This window comes from Ursus americanus, chromosome 1 (genome assembly GCF_024610735.1).
Source record: "Ursus americanus isolate L20-20 chromosome 1, mUrsAme1.1.p, whole genome shotgun sequence".
In the NCBI taxonomy this organism is placed as follows: domain Eukaryota; kingdom Metazoa; phylum Chordata; class Mammalia; order Carnivora; family Ursidae; genus Ursus; species Ursus americanus.
Window position 1 is genome coordinate 76,377,229 of NC_142127.1, and position 25,779 is coordinate 76,403,007.

Consider the following 25,779-nt stretch of genomic DNA (forward strand, 5'->3'; position numbering starts at 1 on the left):
TGTCCCCACATAACAACAGTAGTGTAACAAAGACAGAAGAACTATCATAGACACTCTCATTCAAAAGGGAGATTAAAAGGGGTTCCTGGCTAACTCAGTCCATAGAGCATGTGACTCTTGATCTCTTGGCTCATGAGTTTGAGCCCCACACTGGGCATAGAATTTAACTTAAAAAGGTGGGGAAGAAAAAAACAAGAGGTACCTAGCAGTAACTGGTTTATAACAATTCAGAATTCCAGCAGGGACATGGTTTCAGTTCCTTCATTAGAGCCCAGTGCTTTTCCTTGAGTGGTTCTCCATGGCTATTTTGTTCTACCCTTTGGCTCTTAGCTTCCTGCTTTGAGTCATTCTTTTACATTAAAAAAAAAAGAAAAGTGTTCTCATGAGTGTCTTTGTCAGCCTCTTACCTAACCACAATAAATTGAAAGCCAAAGTTCTCTCATCCTTTTTGTAATGTTTCTACCTCTTTCAGTCTGAACTAATACAGTATCTTTGAAAATTTTATGGGTTTCTTGCGCATCAACTTTATTGGATAAAAACCATTTCACATTACTTTAGAAAACAGCCCCTTATTTCCTTTGGGCCCAGTGGGAGGCTACTGTGAGAAAAATAAGATTCTTAAGGTGTTCTGTTTTCTAGTTGAGTGGGTCTATGCAGCACACCTTAGATATTTGAAGTCTCAGCAGATTGCTTCACAGCCACACTCTTGAACTAAACTTTCGCCTGAGGCCATGTTTTACTGGTGACCTCTGATTTGATCGTTGACCTTTGCCATTTCGCAGAGGGTCTTTGCCCTCTAGTATCCTGGGAATGAGAAATAATTTTATTTGGACCCCAGCAAGACCTGCTCCTTTATGTTTTTTTTTTAAGTTACGCTTAAAACCTAAATAGTTCTTTTTTTTTTTTTTAAAGATTTTATTTATTTGAGAAAGAGAGAGATAGCTACAGAGAGCATGAGCAGGGAGGAGAGGGAGAAGCAGGCTCCCCACTGAGCAGGGAGCCTGATGCGGGGCTCAATCCCAGGACTCTGGGATCATGACCTGACCCGAAGGCAGATGTGCTTAACCCACTGAGCCACCCAGGCACCCCATGAATAGTTCTTTTTTTAAACTCATCTTACTCCTTCCACACTTTATAGAAGGCAGCTAAAAGAACCAATTAGCATGGAAATCTCCATCCCCAGATGACACCCAGGTGCTCATCACAACAAATGCACTCCTTAATCCCCATCACCTATTTAACCCATCCCCACACCCATTGTATGGAAGTGTTGAATCACTATGTTGTACACCAGAGTCTAATATTACACTGTATATTAACCAACTGGAACTAAAATAAAAACCAAAAAAGAAATCTCTATCCCCAGATTCATGAGTTGATTAGGTACTCTTTCTATCATTAATGGAACTAAACTTGAGCCCCCTTTTCTCCTGTCTCCAGTAACAAGTCCCATACTGTCTTTCAAACCATCACTAACCAGCTTCAGGAGGTCCTTCAAGCCTCTGTCTGCCACAGTCCACCTTCATATTGGGGTGGTGTCAGGTCAGGTAGGTTGGAGGGAACGATTTTCAGCCACCTTTAATCAACCCCAACTGGTTTGTTTCTTTCAGTTGAATTTCTAGATAGCTGTTTCAATGGAAATTTCACAGCAAATATATATCCATAGCCATCATTAAGTTTTTTGTTGTTGATATTTCGGCTATTAGAATACTTGAGTTGTTGTCTTTACCCATTAGTTAAGAGGTGTACATGTATTATTAAATATTAACAAATAGGTCTACATTATACTAGATAGAATATATCCAAAATATGTGGTAGATACTGATTAAATATTTAACGTGATTTTGAGATAATTTTATTTACAGTGGTAAGATTTGTGTGTAGAAATGCTTAATTTTCTCTTACTTTTTTAAAGGACCAATATTTACATTGTAGTTGGAAGGTATCTCTATATTATTTGTTCTTTTTCTAGGAGTCTGAATATGTTTCTGCTCATCTTCATGAATGGATAGATCTGATTTTTGGCTATAAACAGAGGGGGCCAGCTGCAGTGGAAGCACTCAATGTTTTCTATTACTGTAGTTATGAAGGTATAAGCCTATACACTTTATATCTTACATTCCGTTGATGGAAAGTATCATTTAATAGGTGTTTATACATGATATTTTGGTCATGAGAAAGACTACATTTAAAAACAGTTTTAATGATCTTTTCTCTTTGAAATATTAAGAGACTGACTGGTTTTTTTAAATAGTAGTTAAGAGTATCCATGCAGATCTTCACTTTGATAGTGAAGGAAACCATCAACAAAACAAAAGGTAACCTACTCGGTGGGAGAAGATATTTGCAAGTGATATATTCAATAAGGGGTTAATATTCAAAATATATGAAGAATTTATACAACTCAACACCAAAAAAAAAATCTGATTTTAAAAATGGGCAGAGGACCTGAAGAGACATTTTTCCAGAGAAAACGTGCAGATGGCCAACAGACACATGAAAAGATGCTCAGCATCACTCATCGCCAGGGAAATGCAAATCAGAACCACAGTGAGGAATCACCTTATGCCTGTCAGAATGGCTCAAATAATGTAAGAAATAACAAGTGTTAGCAAGGATATGGAGAAAAAGGAACCCTTGTGCACTAGTGCAGCCACTGTGAAAAACAGTATGGAGGTGCTCCAAAAAATTAAAAATAGAAGTATGCTATGATCCAGTAGTTCCACTACTGGATATTTTCCCAAAGAATAGGAAAACACTAATTTGAAAAGGTCTATGTACCCCTATGTTTATGGCAGCATTATTTAGAGTAGCCAAGATATGGAAGCAGTCAGTGTCCATTGATAGATGAGTGGATAAAGATGTGAGATAGACACACACACACACACACACACACACACACACACACAGAGTGGAATATTACTCAGCCATAAAAAAGAATGTGATCTTGTCATTTGTAACAACATGGATGGACCTAGAGGGTGTAATGCTAAGAGACATAAGTCAGAGAAAGACCAATACCATATGATTTCACTCATGTGGAATTTAAGAAAGAAAACAAATGAGTAAAGGGGGAAAAAAAAGAGAGAGAGACAAACCAAGAAATAGGCTCTTAACTATAGAGAACAAACTGATGGTACCAGAGGGGAGGAGTGTGGGGAAGGAGTTAAATAGATGAGGGGGATTAAGGCGTGTACTTGTCCTGATGAGCAACAGGTGATGTATGGAATTGATGAATTACTATATTGTACACCTGAAACTAATATTACACTGTATGTTAACTGGAACTTAAGTAAAACTTAAAAAAATAACTTAGAATTTAAAAAAAAATAACTTAGAATTTAAAAATGATGTAAATAAGTTCTCAAAAAAAAACCCAAAACAAACGAACAAAGAAAAGACGAAAAGACTCTTACATATAGAGAACACACTAGTGGTTGCCAGAGGGGAGGTAGGTGCAGGGAAGAGTGAAAGGGGATAAAAAAAATAGTGTATATGCAAACTAATTATAAATGTCAGTTATTGGTGGCCTAAAAGTTTTTGATTTCTGGCCCTAAGTGTCCTATTCAGTCAGGTCCTGCAGTAAGTACTCAGTGTTGAATTGTTAGCAGACTTTGAAAGAAGACCTTTAGTATTATAAATAACAAACTCTTCAAATGATAAAATAAGTTGAATGGGATAGGCTGGTGATGGGTAGTAAGGAGGGCACGTATTGCATGGTGCACTGGGTATTATACGCAACTAATGAATCATCGAACTTTACATCAAAAAAATAAAAAGAGGGTGAGCCAAAAAAAAAAAAATAAGGTGACATCATTCTAATGTTTAGCTCAGGATCAAGAACATTTTCTGAAGGCTTTGAAAGCCTTAAGAAGTAGTTTTTTCTAATCCTTCAGTAGTAAAGATTGTGAATAGTGTGAAGTTAATATGAACTGGAGCAGAGTCCATATGCCTTTTGGTAAATAGACAAGCATATTTTTTCGTTCCCTTATTCATTTGATAATAGTTTTGTAGAGGAGTGATATGCATGGTGGTTATGAGCATAGGCTTTGAAATTCAACTTACCTAGTTTGGCCGCTTACTAACCATATCAAGTATGGTGGGGTATAATCAGTTAACCAGAATATCACCTTACCCAGTGTTTGTTAGATAAGCAGTAACTTACAGTAGTATTTTATGTGATTATTACACTTGTTTCAGCTTGATTATCATGAAGAAAACAGGTGTACTGTGAGATAGTTTGTACATTTTCAAGAGAAACTTTTATGCACTACCAGTTAACTTTTGTTTAAAATTTTTTTTTTCTGGGGCACCTGGATGGTGCAGTCGTTAAGCATCTGCCTTTGGCTCAGGGCATGATCCCAGCGTTCTGGGAAAGAGCCCCACCTCAGGCTTCTCCGCTTAGGAGCCTGCTTCTTCCTCTCCCACTCCCCCTGCTTGTGTTCCCCCTCTCTCTGGCTGTCTCTCTCTGTCAAATAAATAAATAAAATCATTAAAAAAATAAAAAATTAATAAATTTTTTTCTAAATAATGGATGGAATGTTATATTTTTTATACATATTTAATGTTTGGAGTCACTGTTTTTTTTTTTAATTGCCTCTTGGGGTGCCTGGATGGCTCAGTTGGTTAAGCGTCCAACTCTTCATTTCAGCTCAGGTCATGATCTCAGGCTCATGGGATTAAGCTCTGAGTTGGATTCCATACACAACATGGAGTCTGCTTGTCCCTCTCTCCCTCTGCTCCCCCCTGCTGACCCTACTCGTGCTCTCATGTGTTCTCTTGCTCTCTAAAATAAATAAATAAATAAAATCGTATAAAAAAATAAAAAATTGCCTTTCTCACAATATTCTTACAAATTGAAGACCGAATGATATTTTGTTGAAAATACACTATTCAGTCTCCAAAAATATTAATCAGTTGTGTGGCTTGCTGATTTGTTTTCACTCTGTAGTGAATTGACTACTTCTTGTTTTAGGAGCTGTGGATCTGGATGCCTTAACAGATGAGAAGGAAAGAAAAGCCTTAGAAGGGATGATTAATAATTTTGGGCAAACACCTTGTCAGCTCTTAAAGGTAAATCATTAAAATTATTGATTACTTAAAATGTTAATGAATACATAAGTCTAGAATTTAATTGCTAAGGAGTACTACCAATGTTTTCAAGTATTTTAATTATTTAAAACTGTATCTCTCAGAATTACCTAGAATTTAAGAAAAATCATACTGTCACTTAAAAAGTAAATAGATTTAAATGACTGTTCCTATTTTGAAATAACAAAATATTGTAGTCAAAATCCACATATACAGTCAATAACTCTTAAGAGACAGAGGTGTTATATTTACTCAGAAAGCCAATGACTTTATTTTGTTTAAACAACTAAAGTGTGACTGGAACAGGATCTGAATGCATGACCACCCAACTCAAAAGTCTTTCTACCATGCCATGTCTCCTCTGAATTAATAGCTGTAAACTCTTTTATTGAATTAGATCACTTTCCATGTTCTGTGGGCTGTTATTTATATCCTAATAATGATGTTTTCTGTGTTAGTTGTATATTTGTGCATTTGTGTTACTTTATTGTAAGTATGTTACACACAGCAACCTTCTCCAAATCATTTTATATCTTTCTTACATATAGTATTTGTGTAGTAAATATTTGTGAATTGAATCTCCACAACTGTTACAGCAAGAAGGTATCTACATTCTGGTTTAAAAATATGTTGAACTTCTGTTAATTCAGTTATCAGACTAAGCGTTGTAATTCCTACTGTTCCTTAGTAGAGTTAGTTTGAAGCCTCCAACATTGGTTTTTTACAGAATAGTCATATTTAAAAGCAATGCTTTAAATCTATCTGCTGATAGAATGCGAAAGTAACCGAAGAAAACAGAACATTTCATTGAGCTTTGAAATAGATTCTGTAATGTTTTTGCACCAATTTTACTTTTCTTTTTTTCATAGGAGTGGTGCTAATTAGTTTTCATCACCATAAAAAATGACAAGAGGGTCAGCCTTTGAGTTTAAAAAAAAAAATTTTATTTTAATTCAATTTAGTTAACATATAGTATATTATCAATTTCAGGGGTAGAATTTAGTGATTCATCAGTTGCATATAACACCCAGTGCTCATTACATCACGTGCCCTCCTTAATGCCCATCACCCAATTACCCCATCCCTCCACCCACCTCCCCTCCAACAACGCTGTTTGTTCCCTGTAGTTAAGAGTCTCTTATGGTTTGCTTCTCTCTCTGTTTTTATCTTATTATATTTTTCCTTCCCTTCCCCTATGTTCATCTGCCTTGTTTCTTAAATTCCACATATGAGTGAAATCATATGGTATTTGTCTTTCTCTGACTGACTTATTTCACTTAGCATAATATTCTCTAGTTCCAGCCATGTCATTGCAAATGGCAAGATTTCTTTTTTTTGATGGCTGAGTAGTATTCCATTCTCTATATATCCCACATCTTTTTTATCCGTTCCTCAGTTGATGGACATCTGGGCTCTTTCCATAGTTTGGCTATTGTGGACATTGCTGCTATAAACATTGGGGTGCAGGTGCCCCTTGGGATCACTACATTTGTATCTTCGGGGTAAATACCCAGTAGTGCAATTGCTGGGTTGTAGGATAGCTCTATTTTCAACTTTTTGAGGAACCTCCATACTGTTTTCCGGAGTGACTGCACCAGTTGCATTCCTATCAGCAGTGTAGGAGGGTTTCCCTTTCTCTGCATCTTCGCCAACATCTGTCGTTTCCTGACTTGTTAATTTTAGACATTCTGACCGGTATTAGGTGTTATCTCATTGTGGCTTCAATTTTGTATTTCCCTGATGCTAAGTGATGTGGAGCATTTTTTTCATGTGTCTGTTGGCCGTTTGTATGTCTTCTTTGGAAAAATGTCTATTCATGTCTTCTGCCCATTTCTTTGATTGGATAAGTTGTTCTTTGTGTGTTGAGTTTCATAAGTTCTTTATAGATTTTGGATACTAGCCCTTTATCTGATAAGACATTTGCAAATATCTTCTCTCATTCTGTCGGTTGTCTTTTTTTTGTCACTCTTTCCTTTGCTGTGCAAAAGCTTCTTATCATGATGATGTCCCAATGGTTCATTTTTGCCTTTGTTTCCATTGCCTTTGGAGATGTATCTAGCAAGAAGTTGCTGCAGCTGAGGTCACAGAGGTTGCTGCCTGTGTTCTCCTCTAGGATTCTGATGGATTCTTGTCTCACATTTAGGTCTTTCTTCCATTTTGAATTTATTTTGTGTGGTGTAAAAAAAAGTGGTGCAGTTTCATTCTTCTGCATGTGACTGTCCAATTTTCCCAACACAATTTGTTGAAGAGACTGTCTTTTTCCCATTGGATATTCTTTTTTTTTTTTTTTTTTTTAAAGATTTTATTTATTTATGTGACAGAGAGACAGCCAGCGAGAGAGGGAACACAGCAGGGGAGTGAGAGAGGAAGAAGCAGGCTCCCAGCGGAGGAGCCCGATGTGGGGCTCGATCCCGGAACGCCGGGATCACGCCCTGAGCCGAAGGCAGACGCTTTAACGACTGCGCTACCCAGGCGCCCCTCTTTTTTTTTTTTAAGATTTTATTTATTTATATGCTAGAGAGAGAGAGAGCGCACAAGCAGGGGAAGCAGCAGGCAGAGGGAGAGGCAGGCTCCCCACTGAACAGGGAGCCCAGTGAGGATCTTGATCCCATTATCCTGGGATCATGACCTGAGCCAAAGGCATATGCTTAACCGACTGAGCCACCCAGGTGCCCCCCCCATTGTATATTCTTTCCTGCTTTGTTAAAGATTAGTTATGCATAGAGTTGAGGGTCCATTTCTGGGTTCTCTATTCTGTTCCATGATCTTTGTGTCTGTTTTTGTGCCAGTACCATACTGTCTTGATGATTACAGCTTTGTAATAGACCTGGAAATCCAGAATTATGATGTCATCAGCTTTGGTTTTCTTTTTCAACATTTCTTTGGCTATTTGGGGTCTTTTCTGGTTCCATACAAATTTTAGAATTGTTTGTCCCACCTCTGTGCAAAATGTTGATGGTATTTTGATAGGGATTGCATTGAATGTGTAGATTGCTCTAGGTAGCATAGACATTTTAACAGTATTTGTTCTTCCAATCCATGAGCATGGAATGTTTTTCCATTTCTTTTTGTCTCCTAAATTTCTTTTATAAGTGTTCTATAGTTTTCAGAGTACAAGAGTTTTACCTCTCTGGTTAGGTTTATTCCTTGGTATCTTTGAGTTTTTGGTGCAATTGTGAACAGGATTGATTCCTTGATTTCTCTTTATGCTGCTTCACTGTTAGTCTATAGAAATGCAACAGACCTCTGTGTGTTGATTTTTATATCCTGCGACTTTGCTGAATTCCTGTATCATTTCTAGCAATTTTTTGGTGGAGTCTTTTGGGTCTTCTACATAGACTATCATGTCATATGCAAATAGTGAAAGTTTGACTTTTTCCTTACCGATTTAGATGCCTTTTATTTCTTTTTATTTTCTGATTGCTGAGGCTAGGACTTCCAGTAGTATGTTGAACAGCAATGATGAGAGTGGACATCCCTGTCATGTTCCTGACTATAAAGGAAAAGCTCTCAGTTTTTCCCCGTTGAGAATGATATTCACTGTGGGTCTTTTATATATGGCCTTCAGGATGTTGAGGTATGTTCCCTCTATCCTTACATTGTGGAGGGTTTTTATCAAGAAAAGATTGTGTATTTTGTCAAATGTTTTTTCTGCATGTAATGAGAGGATCATATGGCTCTTATCCTTTCTTTTACTAATGTGGTATACCATGTTGATTGATTTGCAGATGTTGAACCACCTGTGCAGCCCAGGAATAAATTCCTCTGGGTCATGGTGAATTATCCTTTTAATGTACTGTTAGATCCTATTAGCTAGTATCTTGTTGAGAATTTTTGCATCCATTGTTCATCAGGGATATTGGCCTATAATTCTCTTTTTTGGTGGGGTCTTTGTCTGGTTTTAGGATCAAGGTAACGCTGGCCTCAGAGAATGAGTTTGGAAGTTTACGTTCCATTTCTATTTTTTGGAAGTTTCAGAAGAACAGGTATTAATTCTTCAAATGTTTGGTAGAATTCCCCTAGGCAAGCCATCCAGCCCTGGACTTTTGTTTGTTGGGAGATTTTTGATTACTGGTTCAATTTCTTTGCTGGTTATGGGTCTGTTCAGGTTTTCTATTTCCTCCTGTTTCAGTTTTGATCATATATTTCTAGGAATTTATCCATGTCTCAGATTACCTAATTTGTTGGCGTATAATTGACCATAATATGTTCTTATAATTGTTTGTATTTCTTTGGTGTTGGTTGTTCTCTCTCCTCTTTCATTCATGATTTTATTTATTTGGGTCCTTTCTCTTTTCTTTTTGATAAATCTGGCCAGGGGCTTATCGATCTTATTAATTCTTTCAAAGAACCAGCTCCTAGTTTCGTTGATCTGTTCTACTATTCTTTTGGTTTCTGTTTCATTGATTTCTGCTCTAATCTTTATCAATTCTCTTCTCCTGCTGGGTTTAGACTTTATTTGCTGTTCTTTCTCTAGCTCCTTTAGGCATAAGGTTAGGCTGTGTATTTGAGCCTTTTCTTGCTTCTTGAGAAAGGCCTGTATTGCTATATACTTCTCTCTGGACCGCCTTTGCTGCATCCCGAAGATTTTGAACTGCTGTGCTTTCATTTTCATTTGCTTCCATGTATTTTTTTTTTTAATTCTTCTTTAATTTACTGGTGGACCCATTCATTCTTTAGTAGGATGTTCTTTAACCTCCATGTATTTGTTGTTCTTCCAAATTTTTTGTTGTGGTTGACTTCAAGCTTAGTAGCATTGTGGTCTGAAAATATGCATGGTATGATCTCAGTCTTTTTTGTACTGGTTGAGTCCTGATTTGTGACCCAGTATGTGATCTATTCTGGAGAATGTTCCATGTGCACTCAGAAAAAAATGTGTATTCTGCTGCTTTAGGATGAAATGCTCTGACTATATCCATGAAGTCCATCTGGTTCAGTGTATCATTCAAAGGCCTTGTTTCCTTGTTGATCTTTGGCTTAGATGATCTGTCCATTGCTGTGAGTGGGGTGTTTAAGTCCCCTATTATTGTATTATTATCAATGACTTTCTTTAATTTTGTTACTAATTGATTTATATATTCAGCTGCTCCCCAGTTAGGGGCATAAGTATTTACAAATGTTAGATGTTCTTGTTGGATAAACCCCTTTATTATGATAAGTATCCTTCTTCGTATCTTATTTCGGTCTTTAATTTGAAATCTAGTTTGTTTGATATAGGGGTGGCTATTCCAGCTTTCTTTTGATGTCCATTATCATAATAAATGGTTCTCCACCTCCTCAGTTTCAATCTGGAGGTATCTTTGGGTCTGAAATTAGTCTTTTAAGCAGCATATCGATGGGTCTTTTTTTATCTATTCTGATACCCTATGTCTTTTGATTGGAGTATTTAGTTCATTTACATTCAGAGTAATTATTGAAAGATGGGAATTTAGTGCCATTGTATTACCTGTAAAGGTGCTGTTCCTGTAGATTGTCTTTGTTCCTTTCTGATCTTTATTACTTTTGGTCTCTCTTTTGCTCAAATGGCCCCCTTTAATCAGGGCTGCTTTAATGTTCACAAATTCCTTTGGTTTTTGTTTTTCTTGTTTTGTTTTCTTTTGTTTTCTCCTTCTATTCTGAATGACAGCCTTACTGGATAAAGTATTCTTGGATGCATATTTTTCCCATTTAGCTCTTTGAGTATATCATGCCAGTCTTTTCTGAACTATCAGGTCTCTGTGGACAGGTCTGCTGCCAGCCTTCCAAGTCTACCCTTGTAGGTTAAAGATCGCTTGTCCCAAGCTGCTTTTAGGGTTTTCTCTTTATCTTTGTAATTTGTAAGTTTCACTATGCTGTGTCATGCTGTTGACCTGTTTTTGTTGCTTTTGCGGGGAGTTCTCTGCCTGTTGGACCTGAATGCATGTTTCCTTCCCCGGGTTAGGAAAGTTCTCAGCCATTATTTATTCAGATAAACCTTCTGTCCCCTTTTTCCTGCTCTTCTTCTGGGACTCCTATAATATGGATATTATTTCGCTTTTTGTTTTTTTGTTTTGTTTTTTTTTTTTAAAGATTTTATTTATTTATTTGACAGAGAGAGAGACAGCCAGTGAGAGAGGGAACACAAGTAGGGGGAGTGGGAGAGGAAGAAGCAGGCTCCCAGCAGAGGAGCCTGATGTGGGGCTCGATCCCACAACACCGGGATTACACGCCCTGAGCCGAAGGCAGACGCTTAACGACTGAGCCACCCAGGCGCCCCTTATTTCGCTTTTTGGAATTGCTGAGTTCCCTAAGTCTGCCTTCGTACTCTTCTTTTCAGCTTCATTACTTTCTGTAATTTTATCTTCTATATCACTGATGCACTCTTCTGATTTGTTCATCCTTGTTTTTATGGCCTCCACTTGGGTCTGTATCTCAGTTATAGCATTTTTAATTTTGACCTGACTAGATTTTTAGTTCTTTTATCTCTATAGTAAGGGATTCTCTAGTGTCTTCTCTACTTTATTCATGGCCAGCTAGTATCTTTATAATCATTGTTTTAAATTCTCGTTCAGACATCTTACTTATATCCATATTGATTAAATCCCTGGCTGTGAGTACTACCTCCTGTTCTTTTGGGGTGAATTTCTCTTTCTTGTCATTTTATCGAGAAAAGAAAAAGAGAAACAACAATAACAACAACAGAAAAAAACTAAATCCTGGATGTGTTTTAGTCTGCTTGTTTAAAAGAAACTAGATCCTGGGCACGTGGGTGAATCAGTTGGTTAAACGTCTACCTTCAGCTCAGGTCATAATCCCAGGGTCCTGGGATAGAGACCCACATTGGGCTTCTTGCTCAGTGAGGAGTCTGCTTCTCCCTCTACCCTTCCCTCCTGCTCATGATCTCTCTCTCTCTCTCTCATACTCTCCCTCTCAAATAAATAAATAAATAAAATCTTAAAAAAAAGAAACTAGATCCCAAAATAAATAAATATATATATAATGAAAAGAAACAGAAAAGTAAAACATATATATGTAATGTTTATAAAAGTAAAAATTAAAAAAGGATAAAAAAAAGAATTGGAAAAAAGAAAATAACTGAAAAAATAATAACAAAAGGCTAAAGAATAAAATACAAAGAATGCTAGCTACTGTTTTCTCCTAGAACTGAAGTTCTTCAGCCCTCTATGATCAGTAGACTTGGTGCAAGAGAGTTGTTTGTGCTGGTCTTCTGGGGGAGGGGCCCCGTTTTGCTGATTCTCTGGTGGAATTGCGGTAGTGGAAATGTGCCTGCAGTACACAGGGAGGCAGAGCTTGGTGTAAGTGGCTTCAGGCTCCACTAGGTGGCGCCCTTTTGCTCCCTGACAATGTTAAGCATCGATGGGCAGGATGAATGTGGCAGCACTCTGCTTTCTAGCACTGGAGCTGAAAATTTGCACTCCCTACTCTTCAGTGAGCCCTCACAGAAAAGCACTCAGCCACTCTTGTCTCCCCGTTTCTGTCAGAACTCTGTGTTCATTTTGCCTATGTGCAGGCTTTATACCAGGCACACGGCTGAGTTTCAAAACCCCAAAGTTTGGGAACTCCCACGGTTTGGACCTGCACTGTTCCTCCCAGGGATGGTCTCACCACACTAATGCCATTTGGAGAACCTGTCTCAGGAAAGCAGTTGCTTGATCACACATAGGATCAGTTTATGGCAATACAGAGCAGAAAGCTGGCACTTAGACTCGCTATTCTCAGGTGGCTTCTACACTCCTATACCTGGGAACTGTATAGGTGCCACCCATTCTTCTTGTGACCCCAGGGATCCTCAGATCACACTGTCATGCCTGGAATTCTGCCCCACTTCACCATCTGAGCACCTTTAAGCCAGGCATGTCCCTCACTGTAGTAGCAGTCTTCTAAAAGTTCTGATTTTGCACTCAGCTACTTATAATTCGTTGGGGTAGCCTCCTTAAGCAGGCCCCCTCCCCACTGCAGCATCCTCAGCTATATCACACCAGATTCAAGTCTCAGTACTTCCTACCTTCCAAACAGTGGTTGCTTTTTTTTTTTTTTTTAAGATTTTTTAAATTTATTTGACAGAGAGACAGCCAGCAAGAGAGGGAACACAAGCAGGGGGAGTGGGAGAGGTCTTGAAGAAGCAGGCTCCCAGCAGAGCAGGGAGCTTAATGCGGGGCTCCATCCCAGGACTCTGGGATCACGCCCTGAGCCGAAGGCAGATGCTTAATGACTGAGCCACCCAGGCTCCCCTAGTGGTTGCTTTTCTACTTGTAGACTTGTAGCATTTCTTTTCTCAGACCTCCAATTGATTTCTTGGGTGTTCAGAATGATTTGATAACTATTAGTTGTATTTGAGGGATGAGACAAGCTTAGGGTCCCCGTACTCCTCCACCATCTTAACTCCCAGTCAGCCTTTAATTTAAAATAAAATGAATAATACTCATATGGATTGAGAGCTAAATATTGAAGTACTTAGAGCTGTCATATTATTTTCTATTATCTAATATTTTGTGATAGAGGTAGAAAAATCCCTTTTAGATGGAATTCTGTTCTGCACTTTAATTATGCCTTTTGCTTATTAATTTGATTTGCCATTTTCTTGTTTATAAAGGTAACACTGTTTTATGGTGCTGACATTAAAGTTAAAGAAGACTATTTTAATTTATTTGAAAACAAGTGTAGCAGTATTTATAATTTATTCTGATGGTATTGACATTTTGATCTTATTTCAGGAGATAAGAATTCACCCATATAAATTTTGACTTTTGAATGATTCATTTAATTTTATCAAATATTTATTAAGCATCTATCATCCTTAATACTATTCTAGGTATCAAAAATCCAAAAATGAGTAAGATTTGTTTTCTGATTTTAAGATACCTTTTGCCTAAGGGATGCCTCACTAGCTCAGTGGGTGAAGTGTGCACCTCTTGATCTCGGGGTTGTGAGTTTGAGCCCCACATTGGGTGTAGAGATTACTTAAGAAAAAAAAAATCTTAAAAAAGGTACCCATTGCCTAGTTGGAAAAGATAGACCATAAACAACTATGTAATCCAACATAAAAATAATTACTAAATAAAATACTAAACAAAGCAATGTGCTGATTAAAATAATAAAAGAGAATAATTAATTCTGGCTTAGAAATTCAAGACAGACATCAGTAAGAAAAACTTTAAAGTAGAAGTAGGATTTCTCTAGAAATGAACAAGATAAAAACTCTGCTGAAGGACTAGTCTGAACAATGGCCTAGAATTTGTCAACAGTGCATGGTATGTAATCCATTGTAGCTAGAGCCCAGTATGTATGAAGGAATACAGTAAAGATGTCTTAATATAGTTATGGAATTATTTTTTCTTAAAATTATTTTGAAGGAACCACATCCTCCTAGATTGTCAGCAGAAGAAGCAGTGCAGAAGCAGACCAAAACAGACACTTCAACCCTGAACCTGTTTCAACACCTCTCTGAACTCAAATCATTTTTTATAGAGGTAATATCCAACTTGGTAATATCAAAGCATTTTCTCTGTGAATTCTATAAGAAGGGGGGGTTATATTTAATCCAAAATAGTAAATAATGTTGCAGTAATATATTCTTGGATTTTTAAAACAATCTTACTGGAAGTTTTTGTTTGCTGCTGAGTGATAGTGAGACCTGTTTCTCTTGGCTTGCTTTCTTCTACTTCACATTTTCCAGACAAGGAAGACTAAATAATTTGATTTAAATTGTTTTTCATGACAGCTGAAATGATATGTAGAGGAAGTGTAAAATAACTCCTAATTATAGTGTCTGCTCATTTATAAAATATGGCCCAATAAGTCAGATTGTTAATTGCTAATATCAGAAGGAATAATCAAGTAAAACAAGATAGTTAATGCTATAATTGAAAGAGTACTTTAAATTCAAATGTTTAAATATACATATTGAATTACTTTGGTTCAGAATGTGAATATGAAGTGCATTTATACCTATGAATTTGGTAATATTCTTGGCAAGAAGAAAAATGGTGATAAAAAGTTATTAAGAATAGTTTGGATATGTGTGAAAAAGCAGTAACTCTCATGCAATACAATAGACATTGTTAAACTTTTCTTAAAGGGCCAGACAGTAAATATTTTGGACTCTGCAGTGAAAAGGCAAAATCAAGAATGTTATGTAGGTACATATGTAACCACTTGAAATAGAACCATTTAAAAATGTAAAAACCATTCTTTGCTTACCCACAGTCTATAAAACTAGTGGTAGGCTGGTCTTGTACTATAGGCCGAGTTTGTCAAATCCTGCATTAGAGTATCATTATAATGTGTTTCTTAGGTTCAGTATCATGGGAAATCTTTATAGAATTTTTCGATAATTTGGTGTAAAAAATTTTATGAAGTTTCTATTATAGTTAGCTTTATGCTGAGTTTTATTCAAAGAACAACATTGTAGTAAGCTCTATAGTACTTTAATGTAAATGTTTTCCCATGTTTCTGAAAGCACTTCATAATTAATTCTTGCCACTCCTTTCCTAGATTCATGTTTAGTGAGATATAGTAATTCAGTGTTTAACAATACAGACTCTCCAGAATCAGTTGTTTTCCCAAAGTATCTAAGTCAGTTGCCTGGAACTTGGTATACATAGAAACAGTGCTTAGAAATGATGACCCTGGCTGGCTCAATCGAAAAGCATATATGTGACTCTTGATCTTGGGGTCATGAGTTCAAGCCCCACATTAGGCATAGAGCTTAACTTTTAAAAAGAAAGAAAAAAGAAATGACTAATTCCAAGATGTGTTCTGGGTCCCCAAGACCATCCTCAGGTTTACAGAAGGACTCACAGTATGCAACATACAGTTGTACTCACAACTGAAATTTATTACAACGAAAGGATACAAAACAACATCAGCAAAGGGCAAAGGAACATGGGCTGAAGTACAGGGGAAACCAGGTACAAGCATCCAAGAATCCTCTTCCAGGAGAGTCACACAGGACATGCTTAATTCTCCCAGTAACGAAATGTGAAAATACATGTTTGTCTACCAGGGAAGCTTATTAGAGACTCAACACCCAGGGTTTTTATTGGGGGTGGTCACATAGGCAAGCTTTGCCTAGCACATGCCAAAATTCCAGACTCCCAGGAGACAATAGGGTCTTCAGCATAAACCATGTTGTTTGCACAAATAATCTAGGAATAGCGAGCCACTTTTGTCATTGAGGAGAAGTTCTGTAACAGTGTAGGGAACTCTGCCCACCAAGTTCCCAGATGCCACCCAAGGGCTGACCTTACAGGAAGGCCTTTCTAAGGAGGGCTGTTTCGAGCCTGCTATGTTAACTAAATCTTTACTGCACATAGGGCAACCCATTATTTAACACATAATCTGAAGGACATGTTATACTGTATTATGCAGTGGTGATAAAATTTTTTCATTATGTCTAATCATTTGTGACATTGTTTTTATAGAATAATGCATTCCAAGTTCCATCTGCAGATTCAGTGGCATTTGTCCCTTTGTACCCACCATGTCACAGGGTAGCTATCCCCAGGACCAGTATCTGGAGCAGGACAAAGAACACAATAGATATCCTTGGGTCCTGATAATTTATTAATCCCTTTTCATCATCATAAGAGAAGGTATTTCCCCACTCATTCATATGAAAAGAGAAGGCCTTTCTGTAGTTATCTCTTCCTGGTTGTTAAAATGGTGAAGAAAACAGGTAGCAGTGAAAGCAAAGGCCTAATAAATGGATTTCTTCAAACACCATGTTCATTTATTCTTGTTCAAATGTAAGTTCTCTTGATTCACAGAGTGAAGAGAAAAGAGGGACTAATTTTATATGGTTTATAATTCATTATTTAATTCATATAAGGATCTTAGAATAGTACCTGGCGCATAGTGTATGCCCAATAATGTTAGGTTATAATTTATCTAATAAATGTGAGGTATAATTTATGAACTATTGTTACATCAGAAAACTTAGTTCAAATTACTGTTTTCTTTCATGTTGTAATATAATGGCAGATGTTTTCTGAGGACTATATTTTCTGGTCCTATTGTTACAGCATTCAGGGATTGCCTCAGGTAATGGAATAGATCTGTTTTGAAAGTTAGGAAAAAGGAAATTCTATAAAAATATAGCCCATGTTGTGAATTGAGCAATATACTCTTATATGGTCTATATTTTCTACTTTATATTCATGTCAATATGGCAAGGGAAAAGGAAAGTTTCTAAATCACTGGCTGTTTTTAATGGTTGATGCTCCTTGAAATCTGCATTTCTGTTTCACAGCAGAGCAGTATGATACAAGAAAATGATGGGTTTTAGAAGTTTCAGTTGTGCCACCCAAACACGGTACATAGTTCCTTTCCTACATTTTTTAGCCTTTTAAAAAAAATTAAAGTATATTTGACACACAGTGTTACATTAGTCTCAAGCGTACAGGATAGTGATTCTCCTTTTCTACATTTTAATTAAATGATATGTTTTGATAGATTAAAATGCTGTGTCACGGGGTTCATTCTTGTTTTAAAAAAGAGAAGTTTTCAGTAACTCAAACCTAATAAATATAAGCAGAAGCAGCCACTAAGCCTCTGTCTTTTATTTTATAGGGAATTAGTGATGGTGTTCCACTAATAAAGGCCATTGTCCCCAAAAATCAGTCTCGTTCTTTTATGTCTCAAGGCAGTCCTGAGTTACTGGTAAGTTGATTTATGGTTTTTTCACACTGCTACATCCAAATACATTACAACTTAACAAAAAAAAGAGAGAGAGAGAAAATAAATTTTTAAAGACTTCTTAGAAATAATAAAGAAAATTTTTATGAAATTATTTTGACCAAATATAAAAATATATTTTCTATGGGCGCCTGGGTGACACAGGTCAGTTAAGCGTCTGGCACTTGGTTTTGTCTCAGGTCGTGATTTCAGGGTCCTAAGATGGAGCCCAGCATAGGGCTCCATGCTCAGCATGGAGTCTGCTTGAGATTCTCTCTCCCTCTCCCTCTGCCCCTCCTTGCTCATGCTCTCTCTTGCTCTCTCTCTCTGTAGAATAAATCTTTTTAAAAAAACATGTCTTCTAGATACACAGCTTTTATTTCAAGTACTTAACTATATATAATTCTTTTTTTTTTCTTTCAATAAATGTGTCTCGATTTATTATTTGCTTTTGGTCAGTTTTTAGAACCAGAAATGGTTTTCTTTTTTTCTTTTTTTTTTAAGTTTTCATTTAAATTCCAGTTAGTTAACATACAGTATAATATTAGTTTCAGGTGTATAGTATGGTGATTCAACACTTCCATACATCACCTGGTGCTCATCACAACAGGTGCACTCCTTAAACCCCCCAACCCATCACCTGTTTAACCCATCTCCCCTCCCACCTTCCTTCTGGTAACTGTCAGTTTGTTATCTATAATTAAAAGTCTCTTTCTTGATTTGCCTCTCTCTCTCTCTCTCTTTTTTCCCCCCTTTGCTCATTTGTTTTGTTTCTTAAATTCCACATGTGTGTGAAATCATATGGTATTTGTTTTTGACTGACTTATTTTGCTTGTATAATACTCTGTAGCTCCATCCATGTCATTGCAAACAGCAAGATTTTATTCCTTTTTATAGCTGAGTAATATTCCATTATGTATAGATAGATAGACCACATCTTCTTTATCCATTCATCAATTGATGGACACTTAGGCTGTTTCCCTAATTTGGCTATTGTATTAATGCTGCTATAAATATCAGGGTACAAATAGCCCTTTAAATTAATGCTGGTTATCGGTCTGTTCAGATTTTCTATTTCTTCCTCTTTCAGCTTTGGCAATTTATGTGTTTCTAGGAATTTATCTGTTTCTTTCAGTTTGTGCAATTTGTTGGCATACGGTTTTTCATAATACTCTCTTATAATTGTATTTCTGTGGTGTTAGTTGTTATTTTTCCTCTCTCATTTGTGATTTTATTTATTTGGGTCCTTTCTCTCTTTTTTTTTTAAAGATTTATTATTATTTTTGAGAGAGCGAGTGAGTAGGGGAAGGGACAGAGAGAGAGAGAATCTCCAGCAGACTCCCCACTGAGTGGGAGCCTGATGTGAGGCTTGATCTCACAACCCTGAGATAATGCCATGAACTGAAATCAAGAGTTGGAGGTTTAATCGACTGAGCCACCCAGGTGCTCCTCTTTTCTTTGTGATTGAGTCTCTCTCTACAGGTTAATCAGTTGTATTATTTTTTTCAAATAACCAGCTCCTGGTTTCATTGATCTGTATTATTTTTTTATTTTATCATTTATTTCTGCTCTAATCTGTTTTATTCCTTCTGCTCGCTTTAGGCTTCATTTGTTCTTTTTCTAGCACCTTTAGGTATAAGGTTAGATTGTTTATTTGAGATTTTCCTTGCTTCTTGAGGTAGGCTTCTATTGTTATATACTTCCCTCTTAGGACCACTTTTGCTACATCCCAAAGGTTTTAGACCATTGTGTTTTCATTTTCATTTGTTTCCATATATTTTATTTTATTCCTTTAATTCCTGGTTGACCCATTCATTGTTCAAGAGCCTGCTATTTAACCCCCATGTATTAGTGGTCTTTCCAGATTTTTTTCTTGAGGCTGACTTCTAGTTTCATAGTGTTATTCATGTAGTTAAATGTAATTCTAAAGCTTATTTGGAATAATAAATATCTGAAAATACCAGAAAATTTTGTACAAGAAAAAAAGGATATAACATCAGCTGTTATAATATATCATAAGGCAGTGAAAGAATGAAAATGAGAAATAATACAGAATTGATTAAGGTATACCACTCAGGACATGTTAGTGAGTGCTTTACTTGAATTTTGTAATTTAATCCACCTAACAATCCTGTGAGATAGGCACTATTATTACTTCCCTGTACAGATGAGAAATTAGAATTCAGAAGTAATTTGTTCAAAGTTGCAGAGCTAGCAAGTAAGGGATCTGGGACCCAGGCACATGGACCAAACCTAGGTCTGTCTTATTCTCATTTTGTCATGTATAAATTATATGAATAGAGTATAGCACAGAGAACAGTAGAGATTCCAGAATTAGACCTATTTTTCTAATTATGCATATTGTGTATTTGCTTAGAAAAAAGGTCTAGAAAGATATATCCAAAAAAAAAGTGTCTTTCAATGATAGAATTCTTGTGATTTTCACCTTTAATACCTGTGTTTCTTTAAGTTATCTCTTCTTTATAATCTAGGTGGGAGGGAAGCTCTTCATTTTTAAAAGAATATTCACTATAAGGGGCACCTGAGTGGCCCAGTTGGTTAAGCCTCTGACTCTTGATTTGGGCTCAGCTTATGATCTCAGGGTTGTGAGATAAAGCCCTGGGTCAGGCTCTATGCTCAGAGGGGAGTCTGCTTAGGATTCTCTCTCTCACTCTGCCCTTCTCCCTGTGCTCACTCACTCGCTCTCTCTTCAATAAATAAATCTTAAAAATAAAATTCACCATAACTGTCACTAAAAAGAGGGGGCTTCTTAAGCATTTGCCATAACTTCTGGTTTATGTTCTAAATTATATATGTCATATTTTTACGGTAAGACTTGACTTTTAATTTCTTCTGACTGCCAACTAATAGATGCTAGTAAACTTTGAGAAACGATGACGAAAATTATCTCACTAAAAAAAATAAAAAGGTGCCTGGGTGGCTCCAGTTGGTTAAGCATCTGATTTAGGCTCAGGTCATAAACTTAGGGTCCTGGGATTGAGCCCCATGTTGGGCTCCCCACTCAGCAGGGAGTCTGCTTGTCCCTTTCCCTTTGCCCCTCCCCCTGCTCATGCTCGCTCTCTCTCTCTGTCTGTCAAATAAATGAATAAAATCTTTAAAAAAAAAAGATACATTGGACAACTTTTCTTGCCATGAGATATAAGGTGAACTAAAAGATAAGAATAAACAAAGAGCTTTTTCCAGTTATTATTAAGACTTTATGCAGGGCACCTGGCTGGCTCAGTCGGTAGAGCATGTGATTTCAGGGTTGTGAGTTTGAGCCCCACTTTGGGTGTAGAGATTACCTAAAAATAAAATATTAAAGAGGAAAAGAATTAATAAATTTTGTGTTTTAAGTACACAATCCCACATTATTCCTTACATGATAAATGCTAACATCATGTGAGCATTTGGTTATTTTGTGCTGCTTTCTTTAGTCTTTTATTTCATTTTTGTCTTCATATGTTCTTTTCCAGATAACAGTAAGCATGAATTACATTGTTGGAACCCATGGATGGTTGCCTTATGACAGAAACATTTCTAATTACTTTACATTCATCAAAGATCAAACTGTAACAAATCCAAAGTAAGTAAATGAACATTTAAAGCAAAACAGGTGCAGCTGGTACCTTATTCCCAGGAAAAACAACTAAATTGATTGGTGTCTCTTTGAAAGTAATAGAATAGACCTGCAGGTTTTTTTTCCCTTTCCCTCTTCCTGACTTGAATACTGGCTTAAGGATAAAACAGTTTCTCTAATACCATTATAGAAACAGAAATTAGGGACATCTGGGTGGCTCAGTTGGTTAAGCATCTGCCTTCGGCCCTAGTCCTGATCCCAGAGTCCTGGGATCGAGTCTCGCATCGAGCTCCTTGCTCAGCAGGGAACCTGCTTCTCCCTGTGCCTGCTGCTTCCCCTGCTTGTGCTCTCTCTGACAAATAAATAAGATCTTTAAAATCTTTAAAAAAAAAAAAGAAGGAAATTATTAGGAGTAATTTTTAGGCTTGATTGTATTTTTTATGTACAATGTTATTTATAAATAAGCCTTGTATATTTTATATAAGAATTTGTTATTTACCTTAATTTTTTAAATATCCAAAGGTTTCCCTTACTTTGAGTTGCTTTAGCTGTATGTTTATTAGGAGCAACGTCTTTTTTCCTTCTTATCCCACACTGGACTTAGTACTATTGTGCTTGTTACAAAGCATACCTTCAGCAAATTAATATTGAATAATAAAGTTTGAGAGCTGAACTCTCAGAATCGGCCCTCATTCTCTGTACACACACTGAAGTGCAATCACTTTTTTTATTATGTTCAGTTAGCCAACATATAGTACATCATTAGTTTTTTATGTGGTGTTCGATTCATTAGTTGCGTGTAACTGCTTTGTATCTTTCTACGAAATCTAGATTGGCTGACCTCACAGGTATTTATTTCACTGGAAAGCAGATAAAACCCATATGCTTGCTTTGGTTTGAGTGAAAAATGATCTTCATGAATATTGTTACATACACATTTATCTGCCTGTGCAGTAGATTCCTGGTTTCAGTTGATTTCCAGCTTTCCTCATCCTGTCATATCCTCATCTTGTCCTTTATACTTTGATACTACCATTTACAGAATTGACAGTCGTCCTAAGTTAGCTTTGAAAGGCAAGATTTAAACCTTTTCCACACCTTCACCAGTCTCAAATTCTTTAGCTTAACCCTTGAGACTATTTGTTATGTATCTTTTTATGTAATGAAAAATATGAATACATATTAATGTGTTTTCTAAAAGTCATTATAATTCATTAATGGACATTTCAAATTGAACAGTTGAACAGATTTATTTTTCTTTCTTTTTCAGAGAGATTTAAAAAATAGTTGATATCAGTCTAAGTGATCTTTTAAGGAAAAGTCTAATATTTAATTGTGTTTACAGAACTCAGCGTAGTATGAATGGTCCTTTTGCTCCAGGGCTGGAGATCACTTCTAAGCTGTTCGTAGTATCACATGATGCAAAGTTGCTTTTCAGTGCTGGACACTGGGATAATAGCATTCAAGTGATGTCACTTACAAAAGGCAAAGTTATTTCACACAATATCAGACATATGGGTAAGTATTAACTTTTTTTCCCCAAAAAAGAAAAGTTTTCTCTGTTTCTTCTAACTACAAAAGTGGTACATGGTCCTATAAAAAGCATTAAAATTTACCTTCAAAGCTAAGTAAACTTTTGGGAGAGCAGTGTTATAAACATCATGCTTTCTTTAAGAATATTTAATGTGTTTGGGGTATACTAAATACCATACAAATTAAATAGAGTTTCATAGTATCTGAACGATGTTAGGCTAAGTCTTTTTTAAAAAATTTGGTGATGCAAGGTGCCTGGGTGGCTCAGTCAGTTGAGCATCCAATTCTTGATTTCTGCTCAGGTCATGAGCTCAGGGTGGTGGGATGGAGCCTCCCTCATGTTTGGCTCCGCAACTCAGCAGGGAGTCTGCTTGAGATTCTCTCTCCCTCTCTCTCCCTCTACCCCACCTCTCTCTCAAAATAAATAAATCTTTAAGAAATAAAAATAAATAAAAATTGGTTGATACAAATAAGAATTTTAAGAGAAAATGGTAAAAAAAAAAAAAATCTGCCATAGTTGAATAAGACATCACCTGCCCTATTAGCTAACAGCATGAGGGAGATAAATTACTGAATGTAGTTTAACTTGGTGCTTCTTAATGTTTCAGTCTTCAATATAAGAATAAAACATTGCGGGAATGCCTGGGTGGCTCAGTAGGTTAAGCATCCAACTCTTGATTTCAGCTTAGGTCGTGATTTCAGGGTAGTGAGATCGGCCCATGTTGGGCTCTGCACTGGGCTCTGCGCTGGGCATGGAACCTGTTTAAGATTCTCTCTCTCTCTCCCCCCCTTGGTGCCTCTCCTCCCCATGCTCGCTCTCTCTAAAAACAAAACAAAATATCCATCGTGTAGACTTTTCCCTAATAAACCTATTGGGAAAGGGAAATGGAGTCTGCTACTAATTCTACACTGGTGGCACCTGAAGTGCCACTTAGCTCAGGTTTTTAAGGTTTAGAAAAAATGTATTTCATATTGAGAATTTGTAGTGTAGTATGTACTGTTTTGGTTAGGGGCACATATTCCACAGGATTGCAGTCCCTAATGGGAATAGAACGTGAGTGGAAATGAGAGTGAGAAAGCTTAGAGAAGCGTGTCAAAACTTCCTGGAGATCCATTCCAAGCCACCTAACCCGCTGCCAGGACTCCAATAGACATTTCCTTGTCCCCTTTGTACTCTTCACTCTCAAAGCAGGGTGGCCTCAAAAAAAGCTCTCCTACTTGAGTTTAATATTGCTGCTTTCCTGGGGTGCTTGGCTCACTCAGTTGGTGGAGCATGTGATTCTTGATCTCGGGGTTGTAAGCTTGAGCCCTACATTGGGTGTAGAGATTACTTAAAAATAAAATCTTTGGGACGCCTGGGTGACTCAGTTGGCTGGGCGTCTGCCTTTGGCTCACGTCATGATCCTGGAGTCCCTGGATCAAGCCCTGTATCGGGCTCACTGGGGTGAGTCTGCTTCTCCCTCTCCCACTGCCCCACTGATGCTCTCTCTCTCTCAAATAAATAAGTAAAATCTTTAAGGAAAAAAAACTTTAAGATTTTTTTTAAAGATTTTATTTATTTATTTTAGTGGGGAGGGGCAGAGAAAGAAAAAGAATTCCAGGCAGACACCCGTGCTGACACAGAGCCCAACTCAGAGCCTGATCTCACAACTCTGAGATCACAAGCCAAAATCTAGAGTTGGGGCGTCTACATCCAGGTGCCCTAAAAATAAAATCTTAAAAAAAAATACTGCTTCTTTCCTGTGTCACCCTTTCCCAGTGCTTTTCCACCGTCATTCTTATATTTCTCCTGCTAAATAACTGATTTAATAATAGAACATAAACTAAAATTGCCCTTATAGTTCTATTCCAGCAAAACCACACCATTTCATTCTTTGTAATAATTCCTTTTTTTTTTTTTTTTTTTTTTACAGATATTGTGACTTGTTTAGCTACAGATTACTGTGGAATATATTTGATTTCTGGTTCCAGAGACACTACATGTATGATATGGCAAATAACACAACAGGTAGTTACACATTGTCTTCCTTTCTGGTGGAACTGCTAAAAATTATAGATTTACCATTTTCATCAACCATATTGTACTCTCATTATAATGTTGTTTCAAGGAAGTGTCTTTTTTATTTATGGCTTTTAGGTTTTCAACTTTGTTTAACAGGCTTTCTTCTCCAAATGTATTAAAATAATTACCTAAAAATTTTCTTGTAATATTTTTCTTGCTTTATTTTTTTACATTTTAATCTTTAATCCATTGTTAATTAATTTTTCTATAATTTTTAATATAGAATAAGAGTATTAGATATATACTATGTAGATATATATGATAGAATATAGGGAGAGTATATAATATATATTTTATAATAATATAGAATATTAAAATATATGGTTTTGTTTACTTCTGGGTGGAAAGTCCTTTATGCCAGCATAAATGATTACCCACTGAATTGGATCTTTTCTGGGTTCCCCATATTTTTACGCTTACCTATTTCTATGGCAACACCAAAATGTTTTGATTTTAGTGTAGTTTAATATTTGGTAAAACTAATTTCTCATTGTGTTGCCTTACAAAAAATGTTCTCAGATATTTTACGTTAGTATTTATTTTTCCATCTGAACATTTAAAAATATTTTAACCATATCTTCCTCAAAAAACTCTATTTTAGTCTCGATGAAATTATATTTAATTTATATGTTAATTTGGTATGGGTTGACAGTTTTATAATCATGCCTTTCCAGAAATAGAAAATGTCTTTCCATATTTATTTCAGTTCTTTTTTTAATGTTCTTCAATAAAATCTTTTAGTAATTTTTTTCTATTAGGTTCTGTACTTTTTTATAAAGTCTATTTCTAATTATCATAATTTTATTACTATTTTGGTGGGATTTTTAAAAATCACCTTTACTTGTAATTGATTATGGTT

The 25,779-nt window shown here is 36.4% G+C and overlaps 1 protein-coding gene across 10 annotated transcripts in view; it reads left to right on the top strand.

Annotated features, from left to right (window-relative positions):
* Positions 1-25,779, top strand: part of NBEAL1 (neurobeachin like 1) — a 237,965-nt gene that overhangs the window by 195,161 nt on the left and 17,025 nt on the right. For all 10 annotated transcript variants that reach the window (XM_087862767.1, XM_087862763.1, XM_087862760.1 and 7 more), the window contains 7 exons: positions 1,973-2,090; positions 4,976-5,073; positions 14,424-14,540; positions 17,641-17,730; positions 21,222-21,331; positions 22,671-22,843; positions 24,772-24,866. In XM_087862767.1, coding sequence (XP_087718893.1) covers positions 1,973-2,090; positions 4,976-5,073; positions 14,424-14,540; positions 17,641-17,730; positions 21,222-21,331; positions 22,671-22,843; positions 24,772-24,866 — 801 coding nt within the window. The remainder of the gene's footprint in view (positions 1-1,972; positions 2,091-4,975; positions 5,074-14,423; positions 14,541-17,640; positions 17,731-21,221; positions 21,332-22,670; positions 22,844-24,771; positions 24,867-25,779) is intronic.